This window comes from Xenia sp. Carnegie-2017, unplaced genomic scaffold (genome assembly GCF_021976095.1).
Source record: "Xenia sp. Carnegie-2017 unplaced genomic scaffold, XeniaSp_v1 HiC_scaffold_13, whole genome shotgun sequence".
NCBI classification, from domain to species: domain Eukaryota; kingdom Metazoa; phylum Cnidaria; class Anthozoa; order Malacalcyonacea; family Xeniidae; genus Xenia; species Xenia sp. Carnegie-2017.
In genome coordinates, this window is record NW_025813436.1 from 6,288,452 (window position 1) to 6,306,917 (window position 18,466).

Below are 18,466 nucleotides of genomic sequence, written 5' to 3' on the forward strand. Positions count from 1 at the left end.
GCTCGCATACAATTATGGGATACTTTCTTTCTATAATTCGCACATGCGCAATTAACATATTAAAAATGGTGGACGCCAGTTGAAAATTGTCTACTTCAACAAAAGTGATGATAATTTTGTTATTCATTCGAAAAATGTCGCTTTGAAACCATAAAGTCATGTTACATGAGCTACTCTTTGCATTATCGGGTGTAAGTGGTGGTATATTTGTGGATAACAATGATTCAAGTTTTGAAGTATGTAGATGTGTTGTACTCATTGCCAATATGTTATATTTATTTTTTTCTAAATGTTTTAGCGTGTTAATGAATGAACTGTTTGTTCATAATCCATTTCAAGTTTTCTGCTATTAATATGATGTTTAGGTGGTGAAAGACTTGCCATTCCTGCACCCTAGTGAAAATGAAATATTGAATAACTTGTGCAAGTTGGGATGGCATTTTCAGCAATTTGAAAGGTTCATTAAGCATCATAATGTTTTATTGCCAGGAGTTAAATCAGGTTTGTTTAATTTTGAGCTATAATGAATTAGATGTTAAAATGAAAGCCATTTTGATTGAATTCTGTTGTATTTTATATTCAGACGAAGGAAATGATGTGTGTGGGTTGTATTTGCAAGCATTAAGCAGTGGTTTGAATGAAGTATTGAAGCCTTATCGACAAGTACTATTGGAACTTGAGCAGGAAGTATGCTAAATTATTACTCAAAGTGTTCACCTTAATCTTTCCGAACTAGAATTCTATTATTTTAGATTTTAAATGAAGGAAACATTCCATTAACATTTCTGCAGTATAAACTGGAGAAGGTACCATCATTTCAAGACATTATTGGATTAAAAATTTTGAAATTTTACCTTTGTAATGAATTTGAGTTTTTTTCTTATCCTTAGTATCAGTTGTTATTCCCTGCACTAACAAACACTCTTGATGAGATTAAAGAGAAAAAGGTTGTGCATTTGTTTTTCTTTTAACATGAAAAAATTAGAATTTAAAAAACAATATATACCATGGGACATTAAATAAAGCCTTTTCATCTTTAGGCCAAAGGATGTGCCATATTGACTGTCTTATATTCCCATTCAGCCAACGGCATTCTTTTGTCAAAGAAGCTTATGAAAGGTTTTCATTTTTACCCATTAGCTATGTGACTTTAAGAGAATATGAAATGTTTGAAGATTATATTTCCATACAGGGGGGAGGGTTAACCACATGTCCATAATCCATTGACTCTCTTCGTATATATTGATAGCATATGTACTAATACTGCATACACTTTGAAAGGTTTGAGGCTTGTGACTGAGGCAATTTTTTTTACTGATTCAGGATGTTGTTTGTGTGTCATGGTGTGATGTATAAACAACTTAGTGCATGGCTACTTCATGGCCTTCTCTTGGATTATTACGATGAGTTTTTCATTATGAAGTCTTCATCTGTCATTCCCATGTATTCGATGGCTGATGAAATTGAAACAGATGATCAAAAGATTTCACATGATGTATGTAAATATTTCATCAAATGTTTTGTAAATATAACATTGTCCACAGGTGTATTTTACGCATCACATGTGTTAATTATTGACCATAATTGAAAAATCACATCATGTACTTAAAGATGAATCTTGATCCAGTTCATCTTGGATAGGTTTAATTACAATCCCAGCTTCGACTTTTACTTGCTTTTGATTGCTGCATTGAGTTCACAAATTGAATTTAAGTTTTAACACCAGTCATTCACCATCTCCTACTTCTGTTGATATTTCTTTAGGAGAAACCAGGCCTACCTGATAAAACCGCGCAAAATCGTTTCATGCTGAATGCAGAAATGTTGCCCAATTATATTTCAACGATCGTCGCTGAAAAGGTTTTTTATTTACTGCAGTTTCGTCACTGCTCAGAATGGATTTTCTTTTTTATTCATTTGCTTCTCTCTAGATTCTGTTTGTTGGGGAATCTGTGAAAATGCTGGAAAGTGCAATGATATCTAAATCTCGATAATCGTCGTGGTTAGAGTTTACATCATATTTCTGCAATAAATGTCCGACACATTTACAATTTTACTTTCAAAACTTACTAAAAAAAACCATCATTTCTCTAGACGAAGTTATGAAGAAAAATGAAATTGAGTTCGGGAGATCTTTAAATAAATTACAACGAGAGCCTCTCTTTCATCTACCATCGTTTGAAAAAGAGATTGATCGGATTAAATCGAGTATTGCCCAGGTATTTTGATCAGTACTGGAATGTTATGGAGTTGATGATTTTGAGCTTTGGTTTTTTCAGCATCTTTGGTCACTTGTTGTCGAAGAAGGGGAGTTATTGAAGCATCTTAAGGTAGGAGAAGTTTCAGGGGGACTGATACCAGTTTTAGATTACATGACATGAGCAAAATTCTCGTTTCATTATAGCTGTTGAAGGATTTCTATCTTCTTGGTCGTGGGGAGTTGTTTCGTTCTTTGATAGAGAAATCCAAAGATTTACTCAAAGTGCCACCGACGTCAACTACCGCGCTAAGTAAGTGTTGGTATCCATTGAGATCTCTTGCTGTTTCTTCCTTTTTATTTGTGCAAATTTAATCATTATATTCACTATGATATTTATTTTTGTATGAAGATATCAAAACAATCTTTGATGAAATCGTGCGCAAGGTACATTGATTTAGACTTACAACTGTTTGTAATCTTAGCATTTTTACTGTAGTCCATTTTGGGATACTCAATGAATGATCGCGATTGTTTTATTTAAGATACTTCCTGATGAAGAGAATGACACTTCATTCTTCTCACTTTCTGTTAAAGTACCAGAGTCAAAACGACAAAAGAAGAAGGTTATATAATCATTAACTTAGCTTATTCTTCATTGAGACTTGATAAAAAAAACTGTATCATGACTTACGAATGTATTATGCACTTTATCACAACTAAACATCTCATTTGATTTTTTCCATGATTTCTACCTGATATAGAAAGTAGCCTGATAACAGGATGGCATTCCTTAAAATTACATTATGACGTACAATGGCCATTGCACGTTGTCTTTACGTCTAGTTTCCTAGAAAAGTACGTGTACTTCCATTTCATCAAATATTGTTTCACGTTTTGGAAAGTTTCGTATAGACTTTCAGGCCACGCATACTTATTTAGTATGTTTTGAAAAGCTTACTTGTATAAATCTTTTTCAACTTGCGAAAGCTGTGTTTAATTATTTTACTATGATGTCTCTTCAGGTTCAATGGTTTGTTTATTTTTGGTTAATATACGGAGAACGCAGATGGAACTTCAGAATGTATGGACAATGTTCAAGGGACGTCGTGCTGTAGAAAGAGGGATATCAAAGGATATATGGCTACTGAGGATGGAAATGACCTTCTCGTCGACAATCTACAATATTACCTTCAGGTTACGTTAACTTTCTAAATGCCATTGGAATAAACTTAGTCTAAGGTGCAATTTTTGTTTTTCCCTATCACTGTTTCATAAATTTATTTCTCTTCTACATCCTCTGTTGTCTGCACTCTTTCTGCGTCTAATGGTATCATGGGAAATTGAGAATATTTTGTTTGTTGCATGTTTTGTTTTGTCTTGGTTTAGGTTGATGTTTTGGAGGCGCAATATTCAATTTTATTTGAGAAGATAAACAGCGAGAAAAATTTCGAGATTTTGCGTATCGCTCACGATAACTTCATTACGACATTACAAGCTCAGTCTTTCCTACTTTTAAGACAGGTGTAACTCTCGTTTCTTGAGATGGATTTCGAAAGAAGGAAATATTTCTAGGAACTATCATTGACGTAATTTTAGGTTTATCAATGTTTGAACGAGATTCTGGAACTTTGTCAGTCGTTTTGTGCCGTGCTCATTTCACACGTGACCACTGTGATGTCAGAAAGAGAACATAATCAGATCGAGATCATCAAGAAGGTACGTACGTTGTGTTTACAGTATGAAAAATCAGATGTTTTATTGAACTTATATTTTATTCAGGCATTTTTCTACTGGTGTGTTTTAGAATTACGCTCGCACGTCATCTTTGCTTCTGAAGTTATTTTCAGGCGTAAGGAGTCATCAGGCAAGCCCACATTTGGCACAGTTCCTGCTGCGGATTGATTTCAATCGATATTTATCTTCAAATAAAAGTGGACTCTATTAATTCATTGACGGCGCCCTCCAATACTCATAACAGGAGTACTACATATTAGTACTTTGATGTAGTACTCCTGTTGTAAAGATACAGCTAGTCCCACATTGCTGTCTCATTTATTGTTGTGTGTATATTTTGTACATGAGTTGTGTTATTTTGCCTTTACTCTATAGCCCATGCGTCTTTACCTCAACTCTTACAATTATTCATGGGGAAAGCAGTGTACAGTTTCCAAAAACTAGTTTTCTTGTCAACTCACCATACTTTACATCACAGCTCAATACCGTCTATTTTCTCGCGACAAAATCATTTTTCGTGAAAAAATTATCCAGTTTATTTCAAACAACATGGCGGCAACAACGTTGAGCATAAGGCGTCGACAATTTCTTAATGCAAAGTTGTTATTCAGTTCCATGCAAAGAAATTTTTGTATTGCTTCAGCGCAAGTGAATAAGAATGTTGAAAAACCAGTCAAAGGAGAGAGAAAAAAAGAAAAGAATGTTGAAAAAATTTTAACATATCAACAGTATCGTGAACAGTTCCAGAATACACTGAGTGCATTTCGCGCAGAATACGATAGAGAAAACGACAAAAGAAAAGCAGAGAATTGATGATTTGAACAAAGGAAGTTTTCTCCCATAGAGCAACAGAAAAAGGCTTTCGAAAATATCACAAAGTACAATATGGCCGAGAAAGTGCAAGGTACATGAATCTATGGAGTATAAATGTGTCAAAGCCAAAATATGTATTTTTCTCATGCACCCTTTTCTTTGGTTTATAAGAAAAGGCAGACAAGATAAAATGAGGCAAAAGATGGAAACTTATTATAAGAAGCAAAAAGCAGAAAATGATGCCAAACAATTGGAGAAAAACAGACAGTTGGTTCTCAAACTATTGTACGTATAAGACAAATATCAAGACTAAACAGATAATATTGTAATCTAAGTAATTTTTTTCTTTTTACTGATATTTCAGGAAGAAAGCAAATCCTTCGTTACAATGGATAATTTGGAAGAGAAAATTGAGGAAGTGTTGAAAACAGAGACCAATTACAACTTTGCTTTAACCATTGACCGAAGAAAGATTTTTTCAAAGAAACCACCAAGTAACATGGGAGTTGAAGGACCAGGACCAGTTGCATACCTGGGACCTGGTTTAAAGTTTAAGAAGAAGCCTAATGCCTATGACAATAGCTTAAGTAATGATTTCAGTGATCATATCTTGAAGGATACTACCGACTCTGACTCATTACAAAGATAACGACAGACCATCAGAAAGAGACACATAATTCAATGATTATTAAATTCTATTCCTTTCAATGAATGATTGCCATTTACACATGAAACATTAATTACAACTATAGTATATTGATTTTGATTGTCTGTTTATGGAAAAGTCCTCGAGCAAAACAGGGAGATCACATGACGTCCATTAACGACTCCAACATTCGTTTTGAGTTCATTACTGATGTTGTCGCTACAATAATTTTCCAGCCTAAGGGATGAAAAATACTTACATTGCAATACAACCATGTTGAATTTAAACATGTGGTTAATTTTAAGTAACCTCTTTGTTTAGCCAGGAATCTCAGCGATGTAATTTCTGTGCTGGTACAGCCACCAATAAAAAATACTAAAATGACTCTTTGCTTGTTGTGCACCACAGTTGATTCTACAAAAAGTAATCCTCATTGACAAAGATATGATTCAAGGTAAAAGATTTAACGTAGAATTGCAATCAATAACAAAATACAAGAAATAATAGAGAGGACGAGTCAGTTCTCTTTCCAAATCTTACCTTGGTTAGAAGTACGCTGTGTTGTGTGAAATGTTTCTCCAATCATTCTGGTGATTTCCTCCAGACCCTGAAAACCTCCGCGACTGCAGACCTATAAGTCATAACAGGAGTATTAGCGCCTGTATTATCTACAAATTTACAATCTACGCTAACCTGTTCAACCAGTTTACAACTTAATGGTGCATATGATCCACCAAAAACATAAGACATATCTGTAGGAATGTTAAGATCAACAGGTTCAACAACCTTCGGAATCTACATTTAATAAATAAAAGATATGCTATACACATTTTATATTTATGAGAGTTGCACAGAGACTCACCAAATTAAGTTTCTTGCAAAGGTTCTTGAAGTTGTTTCGTTTCTACATGCAAGAACATACGCGTTTATCAAAAAATTACTTTCCAACTATTGAAAAACTTTTCTTTTCTTACGTCGTACTCGGTGAATATGCGTAGCTTCTTAAGATTAAATAGATTCACAAGATGCTGATAACCGTAAGTCTGTATAACATGAACAATGTATAAGATTCGTTAAAAATTTAAAAATTGTAAAGTCGTTAAGTTATTATACGTACCTGTAGCAACTGTTGCCTTAACGATTTATAGACTTTACTGTCCAGTCCTAGAATGTGAAACGTAACGAATGAGGACTAAACTCAAGGAGTAACGAGCAAGTTTTTGTTCTTTCCATTAACATACCGCTTCTTGTAACTGACATTAAACACATAAGTTGTAAACTTCTATACAAAGGTAGCTAAAGAAGAAAAACAGAAAATGCTAATGGCTATACTAAGAATGTCTAAGATACATATGAACGTAGTTTACTTGTTTCATAATGAGTTCTTCAATGAACGCTACGGTATCTTTGTCATTCACACCTTCCAATATATCTACTCTCAAAAAAGGTAATTTCATCAATAAATAACGAGCAACATTTCCATGCAGCAAATAGCTTATTCTCAATATTTCAAAAGAAGGCAATTGATTGAAAGAGTCATCGAGAAACCGCATGCTACGTAATCGATCTGCTTGTGTTTGCACAAGATCCAAAGTACATACACAAGATCTCTTCATCAAAACGTAGCTATACATACACAAGATCTCTTCATCAAAACGTAGCTATACATACACAAGATCTCTTTATCAAAACGTAGCTATACATACACAAGATCTCTTCATCAAAACGTAGCTATACATACACAAGATCTCTTTATCAAAACGTAGCTATACATACACAAGATCTCTTCATCAAAACGTAGCTATACATACACAAGATCTCTTCATCAAAACGTAGCTATACATACACAAGATCTCTTCATCAAAACGTAGCTATACATACACAAGATCTCTTCATCAAAACGTAGCTACTTTCGTACCTCGCTCTGTGCTAAGTTGGTTTTCGAATTTTTCAAGATTCTTTTGTTTGAGAATCGACTCACAGGCTCCAATGTCTATGTATGAAAAAACCGGAATAATCAAATGCCTACACTTAAGGAGAAGAAACATTTCATCAACTGTTTATCGTACGTGTTTGAAGGGACTTGTGTTGTTGTTGCAGCTGGCGAAGATCTTTAGACACAAACTGTTTCATATCACCCACTGAAGACAGATGATTACGTTTCTATATACAGGAAAATATCCCAGTCCAAAATAATACGAAGCAGCTATATTTGCTCCCGCAGTCCTAATAAAGACATTGTCTTACGTCATATCCAACTTGTAGCTGTTTGGCTTTTAAACTTAAAAATGGAAACACATTTGTAAAATGGCGATCTCGTATCTCTTTATACACCTAAGGAAAGTATACATGTATGATTCTATCGATAGGATAAATGATGTCATTATCTTCATCAACCGTCTAACCATGTCATTTGAGTTCAGTAGCATTGTCAACGTTTTCTCGGTTCCTGTGACAGTCTTATCAAATGTTACCATGCCTACATTGAAGAAGATTACAATAACGATTGCTAAAGTAACTTCATAATTTCGAAATTCATATTAAGAAGTGGATTGTTTACCAGAATTAATTTCAAAGGTGTCATCAATTAAGCCTTCGTAAGTCACTTGAGAACACAAGGGCGTAACGTAATCAACATCTATTAAACAATAAAAATTCAAGGAAGTTAGCACACATAAAGTTCACGTTGTTAAATCAAGAAAATAGTTACATGTGTACCTCTGTCGATCAAAACTAAAGTATCGATGCCAGGACCTTCTGTCGGTGTGTCCTCTCCTTTCTTTGTCAATGCACCCAACATGTTTTTTACCAACTGTACAATCAAAGTATAATATTGAAAGTTAGGACAGAAAAGAAGTGTGTAATGGAAGAGAAACGAGTTTTTAGAACAAATACAAACGACAACAAATACAAGAATTAGTTTGTAAGAATGGAATGGAGTCAAAATGAAATACAGATTGGAGAACGTTAACAAAAATGAAGCCGAAGGCAGGTTGGAGAACGTCAAAAGAAATGATACCAAAGGTAGGTTGAAGGACGTCAACAAATATGAAGACACAGACAGGTTGAAGGATTGAAATAAAAAAGGTAGGAGAACTTAAAAGGAAAAGAAATGAACCATAGATAATAAGGACGACTGAAATATATCAACCATTGACAATGTACCTTAGCAAAGTTTCCAATGCCAAAGATATTTGGAATTGTTCCATATTGTTTCTGCAACGTCACGATGGCATGAGTTATTGTTCCTAACCAATGTTGATCACCATCCTATATTGAGCACATTTTGAATATGTATGTTAGACGTGTTGATATTAGTAACCTAGCTATCAATATTTTCATCACTACTCAAAATACCAAAAAATAAGCTCTAAAAAAGTCTGGAATTTCCATGGATATCACGTCACTATCAAGAGGTACAAAGTCGACAGTCAGTTCTTCTATTGCTACATCTGTTAGAAAGAGAGTAGTTCATCATCGTCGTCATAAAATAAAATCACGACTAGCAAAACGTGTTTAACCTCCATGAACTCCTTCTTGTTCAATGATCATTTCACACATATGAAACTGGATAAATCAACAGGATTTTATGAGTAGATCAATTCAGCAAAAGCAGTCATCTAATACACAACAACACAATCATAAAAGATATATTTTCACAAACCTTTTTGGGAACGTAGACCACCTTATACTTGCGCAATAATCCACTATTCTTGTCCGCATTTATGTGATCTTAAAAAACAAAACCTAACGTCAGACTTTAATATTTTCAGTAAGAATAGCCTCATAATAGTGAACGAACCTGCAATATATTTGGTTTGCGTCAGAGTTGGACGGACGAGGTATATTTGGCTACGTGAAAACGGTTACATTTTTAAAATACACACTGAAGATTTGAAAAAAATGAAGTTTAAAAATAATTTAAACCTGTCACCGCAAAGTGGTGGTTTTGTACGTTCTAGTTTGAAAATCTTATCAACTCCATTTTCCTAAAATATAATCAGAAACTTATCATGATTGGCGAGTAGATAGACGGCAGTTGGCTACAGTTTCTCCTTAATGCTTTGATTTATAACCTTAAGTAACGTTGCGCCTGCTATTCTGTCTAGAGGTTTCATCAACGACTGATCAATGATGAGATCTTGTTTCTGAGCATTCTATCATATAAGGTAAACAAGAAGATTTATGATCAATACTTTTGTCAATATTCGATAACAATAACATCACACGTTGTTTTATAAGGTAACAAAGACATGGAAAAGATGAATTTCTTTCATATATCGTCAGTGCTCTTCATTGGTATTAACTCACACTGTTAAGAATATCAATAAGCCGGTTTCTCGCAAAATGACTAAAACGCTCTAAATCCAACGAATTGTTCAGTGTGTCCGCCATATTGATTTTAAGTATTTTCCATCTTCCGGGGGATGAAGTGAAAGTGTGGAATAGTTGGAACCGAAGGTTGGAATAAGTAGGTGGAGTGGAACTATTATCTTTGAAATGAGCAGATAAGATTAACTTCCTGCACTTTTCGTTCAATGCAAATTTTTTTTATTCACCTCTTCAACGCTGGAATTTTATCGTGAAGCGATCAGTTTACAAAGTAATGCAATGACTTCAAAAGGTGAAATTAAGATCGATGATGCTTTGTACAGGTATTTATTTGTACATTTGTACGTACACGTTTACTAGATATTTCATTGATAATTTTACTCTCTCCTTTGACTAATATAAATTGACATTATTCTAGAAATTCAATGTGTGATTAACAGCCTTATTTTATGATACTTTTTAAGCCGTCAACGATATGTTCTTGGTGATGGAGCCATGGAAAAAATGGCTATTTCCAACGTCTTGGTTAGTGGTTTGGGTGGATTAGGAGTTGAAATAGGTATTTTAGTTTTGTTAGCTTACTATAGGAGGATGCGTGTTTTTATTAACGATCCTTAAAATTTTTAAGCAAAAAATGTTGTGCTTGCTGGTGTGAAGGTGTGTCAAAAAATTAAAATACGATGATTTTTTATTAAGATAACTATATGTGCAATCCTAATTTTTGCTTCTCATAGAGCATAACTTTGCATGATACGAAAAGTGCAACAACATTTGATTTGGGAAGTCAGTTTTACTTACAAGAAGATGATATCAAGCAACTTAGGAATAGGTGGGTGATATTTTATATTCATACATTTGTTTGTAAAATATAGTCATATGATCAATTTTGATGAAAATTTTTGTTGCCAGAGCTGAAGCTAGTTGTGACAAACTTGCTGAACTCAACCCATATGTCGAAGTGAAGGTCTATACAAAGCCATTGGAAGAAAATTTAGATTATCTTAAGCGGTTTCAGGTAAAATTTATGTCACTATATATATAATAAAAAGATTTCATTCATAAATTTGTTTTTTTTCTCAGTGTATTGTCCTCACCGAAGCATCACTTGACAATTCATTGATGTTGGACAAGTTTTGTCGCTCACAAGAGCCGTCCATCAAAGTATATAGATTTATCAAACATCTTAAGTTTTTCTAAAAAATTTTCTACTATTCTTGTTGCACTTCCTTAGTTTATAACAACAGACGTTTTGGGGTTATTCTCCTATGTTTTCTGTGATTTTGGTGATGAGTTTGAAGTTTTGGACACCAATGGAGAAGAACCAAAGGAATTCTTTATATCAGACATATCTAAGGTGACTTAACCTGGCAAAGGTTGACTACATTTTTGCAGGTTGAAATGCCGTAGCTTAATTTTAAATTGCCTTGACCTTTCATCAGGCAAATCCAGGAGTTGTAGTGACCATTGATAATGAAATGCATGGACTGGAAGATGGAGATAAAATTAAACTGAAAGAAATTGTGGGAATGACATCTTTAAATGATACAACTCAAACTGTGAAAGGTTCTTTTAAACTTTCTTTGAAGAATTTAGAGTAGAATTATTTTTTATTTAATTATTTCTATAGCTGAACCCTATCATCAAGCAATTATTAACTTATGAACCATAACTTCAGTCTGATTGTTTCATATGAAGTTTTAGAATTTCCTTTTTATTTTAGTTGTGTCTCCTTATGCAGTGAGCATCTGTGACACATCTTCTCATCAAAGTTATCAACATGGAGGCATTGCCAAACAAGTGAAAACATCTAAAACAAATCATTTTGTAAATATACCTGGTTTTTATTGCTCATTATAGCCAAATGTTCTATGCAAAACTAGATTTTGTGCTTTTTCTTCAGATGTCTTTGGAGGATCAGCTTGCAGAACCTAGTATTTTACTTGTAGATCTCTGTAAGATGGAGGTATGGAGGTGAAAACTGCGATGTGTGTGTTGGTCACAGAAAATTGATGTTTGAATCTATATTATTTATGTTTGTGATTTTGTCAATAGGCTGCATTTCAATTACACCTTGCCATGATAGCCTTAGACGTTGAAGAAAAAGAAAGGAAGATATCCTTGTGTTAGGTATGTCTTAATTAAAACAAGCTGTTTATCTGTAATTTTTTTTCTTTTCTAAACTTTAAAATGAATGGATATTTCTAGAGATGAGAAAGATTTAGAGGAATTAATCAACATTGCATTGGATATAAATGAGAAACAGATGAAATCAAAGGTGATAAGATGATATTTTTGAACTGGTGAAATCGTTTTATTGTTAAATTTTCTTCTTTCGCAGGTCAACGAGATCGACAGAAAGCTTTTTACGAAGATTTCATACTGCAGTCAAGGTTTTCTACCACCTCTAGCTGCTGCTGTAGGTGGTATTGTTGCTCAGGAAGTATTAAAATCTCTCACTGGAAAATTCACCCCTCTTCAACAATGGGTAAGATACGAGTATTCCTGTCTATTTTGGATTGCAAAGTTAACGCTGTATTGAAAACATTTTTTATACAGCTGTATTTGGACGCCATAGAACTGGCGACAGACCACTTGGAAGCGTTTCATCCTCAGTAAGTGAACAAGATGGTCTTATTTCTATGTACACCACTATGTACCTTGATTATCTTACGATGTACTTAGTTTATCTTTTGATATACTTATTTTATTCTTTATGTGGCTTGGATGAACAATGTGTAACTGCCGTAAAGACTTGAAGTTACAAATACACACGTATGAACTAACTCTATGCTGCTTTGTTCAGACAAGATAGGTACGATCCACTACGAATATGTATTGGCGAGAAACTGTTCCAGAATCTCAAAGACGTACGACTATTTATGGTATGTTTCATCGATTCACGACACGTTTCTTAAAGTAAGGAAAGATTGACATTCCTCATTCGTTTTTGGCATTTTGTTTCCTTAGGTTGGTTGTGGGGCGATCGGTTGTGAAATGTTGAAAAATTACGCAATGATCGGAGTAGGAACAAGTAAGAAAGGCAATGTGAGTTCTTTATATGATTATGCATTTTGTCTTTTATTAATCTTGGTTTTTTGTGTAATTTTGTACTATTTTGTACTAATTTTGTACTCTCGTACTCCTTGTTACCCTGCGTCATTTACATACATTAGTATTATGGAATTATGACGTATATATTCTTAGCAATAGTTTTATATGTAATATTTTATTGTTAACTAGGTAACCATCACGGACAATGATTTGATTGAAAAGTCCAATTTAAATCGTCAGTTTCTATTCAGACCTCGTGATATTCAGGTATAAAGCATATGAAAGGAAAGTGTACCATAAAAATGCATTTTCATGACAGCCACAAGTGAAAAGGATATAAGATCTGCAGATTTTTCAGGAAAAATAAATGTCATTGTCATTGCTTGTATGATGTTTTCGTACCCTAGACGATCCTTAACTTTTGCAGTATTTTGATTTGTGCAGTTTATCGGGGCACCTGCTCTGCTGTGAGCACTGTAATTAACACACAGCATTGTTTATAGAAATCGAAGTCTCTTACTGCATCGAAAGCCATTCTGGAAATTAATCCTGAGATGAGAATAGACGCTCATCAACATAAAGGTTTGATGATCATGTGATGTAATTCATGTCTTATTATAGGAGGAGAAATAATGTTTCGGTTCTTTGTCGTAGTATCACCAGAAACTGAAGAGCTAATTTACACTGACGAGTTTTCGGAAATAAAGATGTTGTTGTTAATGCTTTGGATAACGTGGAAGCGCGGCGCTACGTTGACAGGTGAGGAGTAACAATTGTAATATGTTTTATTCAGAATTCTTTTAAAGAAAGAGAAATTTTGAAAAGAAAAAATCCCGTTTTTGGTTCATGCAACCCGATATCCCGAGATAGTTGAGCACTAGAGCGTCGCAAGCTCAGGCGCATGCGCAGATGATTTCTCTTATAAACTGTTACTAAGCATGCTATTTACTTCAAAATTGGTGCTATTAAATGCAGTTGGTCAATGCTATGACAATGAACTTGGGTAGCTAGTCAAGTGCGCATGCCCAAGAAAACTGCGCATGCGCAGATGATTTATCTAAAAATTTGTGACTGAGCGAGGTAATTACTCCATGATCGTTGCTAGTACATACAGTTGGTCGTTGCTATGACCATGATCTTGAAAAGTGGGTTTATTTTACTACGCATGCTCTAGTGCTGTGCACCGGAGTACCGGAGGTTGGAGCTAGGACGGAGCTCCGGCTATTGTTGCCTGCCGGAGCCGGAGTTTGCTCATTTCCGGCAAAACTCCTGCAGCAGTTGTTTGTGCTGCAAAATACTGTCAGACTTCAGTAAAAGGATTTCATCAAAACATTTTTCTATCAACGAACGAGAAGTATCGGCTAAAATTGAAAACTTGAATGGAAATAAAACATTTTATGCTTAAATTTGTGCGTAAATTTAACTTTGCATATACAAATTTTACTAATAATACACCCTAAACTGTTTAGCAAAATAGTGACTTGCAAAATCAAGCAGCCCCAATAGATATTCGAGTTATAAAATAGCCAGAGCCGGAGTTTGATACCGGAGTTCAGATTTGACAAGAGGCCGGAGCCAGAGCTGAAAAACTAGACTCGGCACAGCCCTATTTTATTGCTACAATACTTGCATATTTATAACATCTCTCCCATCTATATTGTAGTCGGTGCGTGACAAATCAAATTCCTCTTCTGGAGTCTGGTACCATGGGTCCTAAAGGTCATATACAGGTTATATAGTCATGTATAAACTATAAAGATGTTAATCAAGGAATGCCTCCCTCAAATTAGAGAATATCCCAGTTTTTGTTATACGCATAAAGTTCGTTGTTTTTTTATAGTGCGTTGTGCCTCATCTCACAGAATCATATTCCAGTCAGGTATGACAATTTTTTATTCATGTTTTTTTTTGTTCACATTTTATTTTGCTTTTTATTTCAGCGGGATCCGGAAGATCACGATGTCCCTATTGTACCTTAAAATCCTTTCCTGCTGTTATTGATCATACGATTCAATGGGCAAGAAATAAGGTTGTGAAAAACTCGCAAAGATCATTGACGTGGCTAGATCGTTTATTTGGTCATGCTTTGCTTTGCGTGTTTACTGACACAAAAACATTACATATATTCTAACTTTGTGGAAAATAATGGAATTTATTTAAGACTAAATTTGCTTACTGTCTACGCCACTGACTGGCATTTCAATTTTATGATAAAATTATATGAGAATTGATATGGCTCTCTTTATTCAGTTTGAAAGCCGATATTCTCATAAACCTCAATTGTTTAACAAGTTCTGGACCAACAATGACCCAGTTTCGAGTCTTTTACAGGCAAGGATTATGTGATTATGCAAGCCTACAAGAGAAGAGGAAAAATTAAACGATCTTTATTTTAACTTCAACCTTTTATTTTTTGCCAGTCACTAAAAGATGGAGATAAACCGGACAACGTCATATTGGTTGCAAAAACATTGAAATCGTGGCCTCAACATTGGAAGGATTGTGTCAGCAAGGCTCGATTACAGTTTGAAAAATACTACAATCATAAGGTTGAAATAGACGTTCGTTTTTTGCATTAAAAGGATCTGTTTGATTCATATATTTGATATATTTTCAGGCAAAACAATTATTGCATGCATTTCCCAAGGATACAAAATTAAATGATGGCAGTACGTTTTTCTTTGTTAATTCTTTTCCCCTTTCTTTTTAATTTAGATGAACGATATTTTTTTACATTTATGTTTCTTTAGCTTTGTTTTGGCAACTTCCCAAACGTCCTCCGTCCGCCATTGTCTTTGATGTCAACAATGAATTGTAGGTCTTCTTGTGGCAATTAGGGAGGAGTGGGTAGTGGGAAACTTTATAATTAAGGGTTAATTGCTGCATGTGTGTGTCAATTATTGTTACTTTAGAAAATTTACAACAAAAACTTAAAAATTATTTTTAGACATTACTCGTTTGTGACAAGTGCAGCTAGACTTCATGCTGACGTTCATCGTATTTCTTACTCTTCTCAGGTACATAATAAGCCTTTAAATTTCACCGAAAGTGTGTCAAAGTCGTACAAAACAAACTTTTGGTCAAGAAATGTAATTGATTGGCTTTCTTTATGTTAAGCACACTAGTGAGAAGATATACGTCAGACAAATTTTTGAATGGTGGAGCACTACTGTTTGTTTCCTTTAACTTTATTTCACTCACATCACAACGGCGTGTGGCTTTAAAATTTGTAAAATTTATACCCCTGATTAAGACCCAGTAACACTGTAGAACTTCTTGATTCTGTTGTTTAGTGTGTAATTATTTTTGTTATTTTCCTAGGAATTAAGTAAAGAGAAGATTGTCGAGATACTCGAGACAGTTAAAGTTCCTCAATTCATTCCATCTGACAAAGTGCGTTATCTCTTGAAGATTGCTGTACGAGCAGCACTAAGATGGAGTTTAGCAATTTTTTGTAATATTCATAGTCAATTGAAGTGAATGAAAACGAAACAGACGAGTCGAAAGATGAAGACGAGGACGCTGTTCTCGAGGCGTGCAGATTTTTAGTCGATTATCTCTCTGCGCCTGGTCTTGACCATGGTAAGATACTCCCTGAGATAAAATATGATTCTTTATAGAAACATTTGGGTACGATTTGGGTGATATCGTGCATACCTGATCAAAATTATCCATACTATCCTTCACATTTTATTACATCCCTCTACTTTTAAAGCCTGTTTCTCCCTATTTCAGCGACCTTATCACCGTTAGAGTTTGAAAAAGACGAGGACAGCAATGGGCATATTGATTATATTACTTCTTGCTCGGTAAGTGAATATATATGATTTTAAAATGATATTGATAAAGTATCAGTGAACTGTAAGACGAAGTGATGGTGGTGGTCTTCATAAATGATCAAGATAACTTGGTTAATGTCGTGTATTGTAGAATCTCCGTGCGACCATGTATGATATTGAGACTGCCGATCGTTTTATAACAAAGAAAGTTGCTGGTAAGATAGTGCCGGCTATTGCTACAACAACAGCAGCCGTGTCAGGTTTGGTAGGTATCCTGCAAGATTCTTGATTCTTTACTATCTCAAGTGCTGTTTTGCTAATGGTATGGTAAAATCTCTTTAATTAAGGTGACAATCGAGCTGATAAAAGTTATCAAGCGTAGTATTTTCGATGACTACAGAAATTGCTTTCTTAATCTTGCATTGCCAGTTTTTGTTTTCTCCCAACCAGCGCCTGCTGTGAAAACTGTCATTTTGTAAGTGTTACTACTACGTACTACGTTGCATTGCAGCATTTCCTAAAAGCACTCTATATTGGAGTTTAATGACGTGAAAAAAATTTTTCCCTATGTCTTGGGACGTTGATTGGTGGGTTAAGATGTTGCAGTGTGGATTTACAATAAATTATAAGTATAAAGATAACATATACGTATAATAAAGTAAATGGTTTGAACCTGGGAGTATTGTTACATGTTTGTAGATGTAGATCGTCCAGGTTGGTATAGTCCTGAGAAGGACTGTTTTTGTTGTTGTTGACTGACGTTTCGACAACCTTAGCGGTAGTCATCTTCAGAGTCAAAAAATGTACATATAAGTAAAAATAACGATATAAAGAATCAATCGGACATAGAAAAATTTTCATAGTAATATTGGATTTCGCTATTTAGCATTGTCTATTAGCTTGTATGATGTGGTAAATATGCTATCACAGCTCATTCAATTATGTCGTCAATGCTTGACTGTTTCCATAGGGATGGTTTGTCTTTACTCTTTGGGATCGATGGGAAGTACATGGGACGGCAACTTACTCTTCGTGATTTCATCAAATATTTCAAGGTACACTAAAAAATATGTTCATCGTTTGACTAAGATCCAATAAATTAATGCTGGTATTAATTTATGATGCTTTATTTTCTAGGACAAACATAATGTTAATGTCACTCTAGTATCTGTAGGTGTAAAAGTATTGTACATTCCTATATTACCTGGACATATCAAACGTCTTAAACAGACGTAAGTGCTTACTGTGTTTAGTTCATGTTCATTAATGGTCGCTTGATTCCCAACCACCAACATGTCCATGCTGTTTTGTTTTGAATGCAGAATGTTGAAACTTGTGAATCCAGAACCTGGTAAGAAATACGTCGATCTCATTGTCTCGTTTTCATTGGACGGCAGTTCTGAAGAAGACAACGATCTACCCGCTCCACCAGTCAGATATTATTTCGACAGTTAGTATTTTTCAAATTGCCTTAATGATAGATAATCTTTAATTTTTATGGCGGGGTAAATATATATTTATACGCAGGTGAAATTGTTTTCACTACCTATAATAGTCAGGAAATAACCACTTGTTCACCTGCAGTCGTTGTGTATTCATCTTAATAAATAATTAAGTGGAAATTTTTCTCAAATAATTAATGTCTTTATGAAAGATCAACTCGCAAGTTTTTAATGAAAAAAACTAATGGCACTATTGCACTGCAGATTATTTTTAGTATCACATCATGCTGTCTGTGCACCACACCACAATTTATTGCAATACATTACGGACCAGCATCATTTGACCATGTAAATTGTACGATGTCAAACATGTAACTATTTGACATATAAATTATAATAATTGCTCTTAATATTAAATTGTATAATTTTTAATTGTTTTGACTAGTGACATGGACTTACCACTGCCATT

General features: G+C 34.4%; 3 protein-coding genes across 3 annotated transcripts; 2 read left to right on the forward strand and 1 right to left on the reverse strand.

The window, feature by feature from the left end:
• Positions 1 to 47: 47 nt before the first annotated feature.
• LOC124433310 (gamma-tubulin complex component 4-like) lies at positions 48 to 4,301 on the forward strand. Its single transcript, XM_046983071.1, is given in 22 exon segments — positions 48 to 236; positions 366 to 501; positions 584 to 687; positions 753 to 806; positions 891 to 947; positions 1,041 to 1,092; positions 1,095 to 1,119; positions 1,324 to 1,495; positions 1,765 to 1,860; positions 1,932 to 1,968; positions 2,095 to 2,219; positions 2,280 to 2,330; positions 2,405 to 2,510; positions 2,610 to 2,644; positions 2,743 to 2,823; positions 2,949 to 3,055; positions 3,223 to 3,237; positions 3,239 to 3,363; positions 3,366 to 3,394; positions 3,587 to 3,721; positions 3,797 to 3,916; positions 4,005 to 4,301. Coding segments are annotated over 22 exon segments (1,881 nt in total). The 5' UTR covers positions 48 to 158; the 3' UTR covers positions 4,146 to 4,301.
• A 1,123-nt stretch (positions 4,302 to 5,424) lies between these two features.
• LOC124450942 (vacuolar protein sorting-associated protein 33B-like) lies at positions 5,425 to 9,813 on the reverse strand. The gene is made up of 23 exons (XM_047001592.1): positions 9,705 to 9,813; positions 9,470 to 9,550; positions 9,321 to 9,382; positions 9,196 to 9,245; positions 9,058 to 9,125; positions 8,915 to 8,960; positions 8,751 to 8,845; positions 8,559 to 8,663; positions 8,112 to 8,205; positions 7,954 to 8,031; positions 7,799 to 7,872; positions 7,641 to 7,727; positions 7,463 to 7,556; positions 7,312 to 7,386; positions 6,761 to 6,825; positions 6,635 to 6,689; positions 6,511 to 6,557; positions 6,368 to 6,436; positions 6,256 to 6,297; positions 6,087 to 6,188; positions 5,934 to 6,024; positions 5,703 to 5,807; positions 5,425 to 5,630 (listed from the first exon to the last, which is right to left on the reverse strand). The coding sequence occupies exons 1-23, from the start codon at positions 9,786 to 9,788 to the stop codon at positions 5,554 to 5,556; spliced, it is 1,746 nt and encodes a 581-aa protein (XP_046857548.1). The 5' UTR covers positions 9,789 to 9,813; the 3' UTR covers positions 5,425 to 5,553.
• LOC124433311 (ubiquitin-like modifier-activating enzyme 6) lies at positions 9,808 to 18,429 on the forward strand. Its single transcript, XM_046983072.1, is given in 37 exon segments — positions 9,808 to 10,048; positions 10,190 to 10,284; positions 10,354 to 10,382; positions 10,460 to 10,554; positions 10,635 to 10,740; positions 10,806 to 10,886; positions 10,957 to 11,079; positions 11,165 to 11,288; positions 11,446 to 11,549; positions 11,626 to 11,688; positions 11,778 to 11,847; positions 11,933 to 12,000; positions 12,064 to 12,210; positions 12,282 to 12,337; positions 12,529 to 12,607; positions 12,693 to 12,770; positions 12,966 to 13,043; positions 13,280 to 13,358; positions 13,431 to 13,475; positions 13,478 to 13,535; positions 14,440 to 14,506; positions 14,617 to 14,655; positions 14,717 to 14,741; positions 14,744 to 14,805; positions 15,027 to 15,107; positions 15,197 to 15,325; positions 15,394 to 15,445; positions 15,527 to 15,590; positions 15,724 to 15,793; positions 16,098 to 16,169; positions 16,244 to 16,358; positions 16,512 to 16,585; positions 16,707 to 16,820; positions 16,903 to 17,030; positions 17,526 to 17,610; positions 17,693 to 17,787; positions 17,878 to 18,429. Coding segments are annotated over 37 exon segments (3,027 nt in total). The 5' UTR covers positions 9,808 to 10,004; the 3' UTR covers positions 18,011 to 18,429.
• Positions 18,430 to 18,466: the final 37 nt, after the last annotated feature.

Bases quoted from the DNA above. Each gene is read 5' to 3' on its own strand.
- LOC124450942 (XM_047001592.1), bottom strand. From the start codon at position 9,788: ATGGCGGACACACTGAACAATTCGTTGGATTTAGAGCGTTTTAGTCAT. The intron at 9,246-9,320 runs GTTTAAATTATT...GTTTTCACGTAG, and splicing joins CCACCACTTTGCGGTGACAG to CCAAATATACCTCGTCCGTC. The intron at 6,025-6,086 runs GTTAGCGTAGAT...TATGACTTATAG, and splicing joins GTTGTAAACTGGTTGAACAG to GTCTGCAGTCGCGGAGGTTT.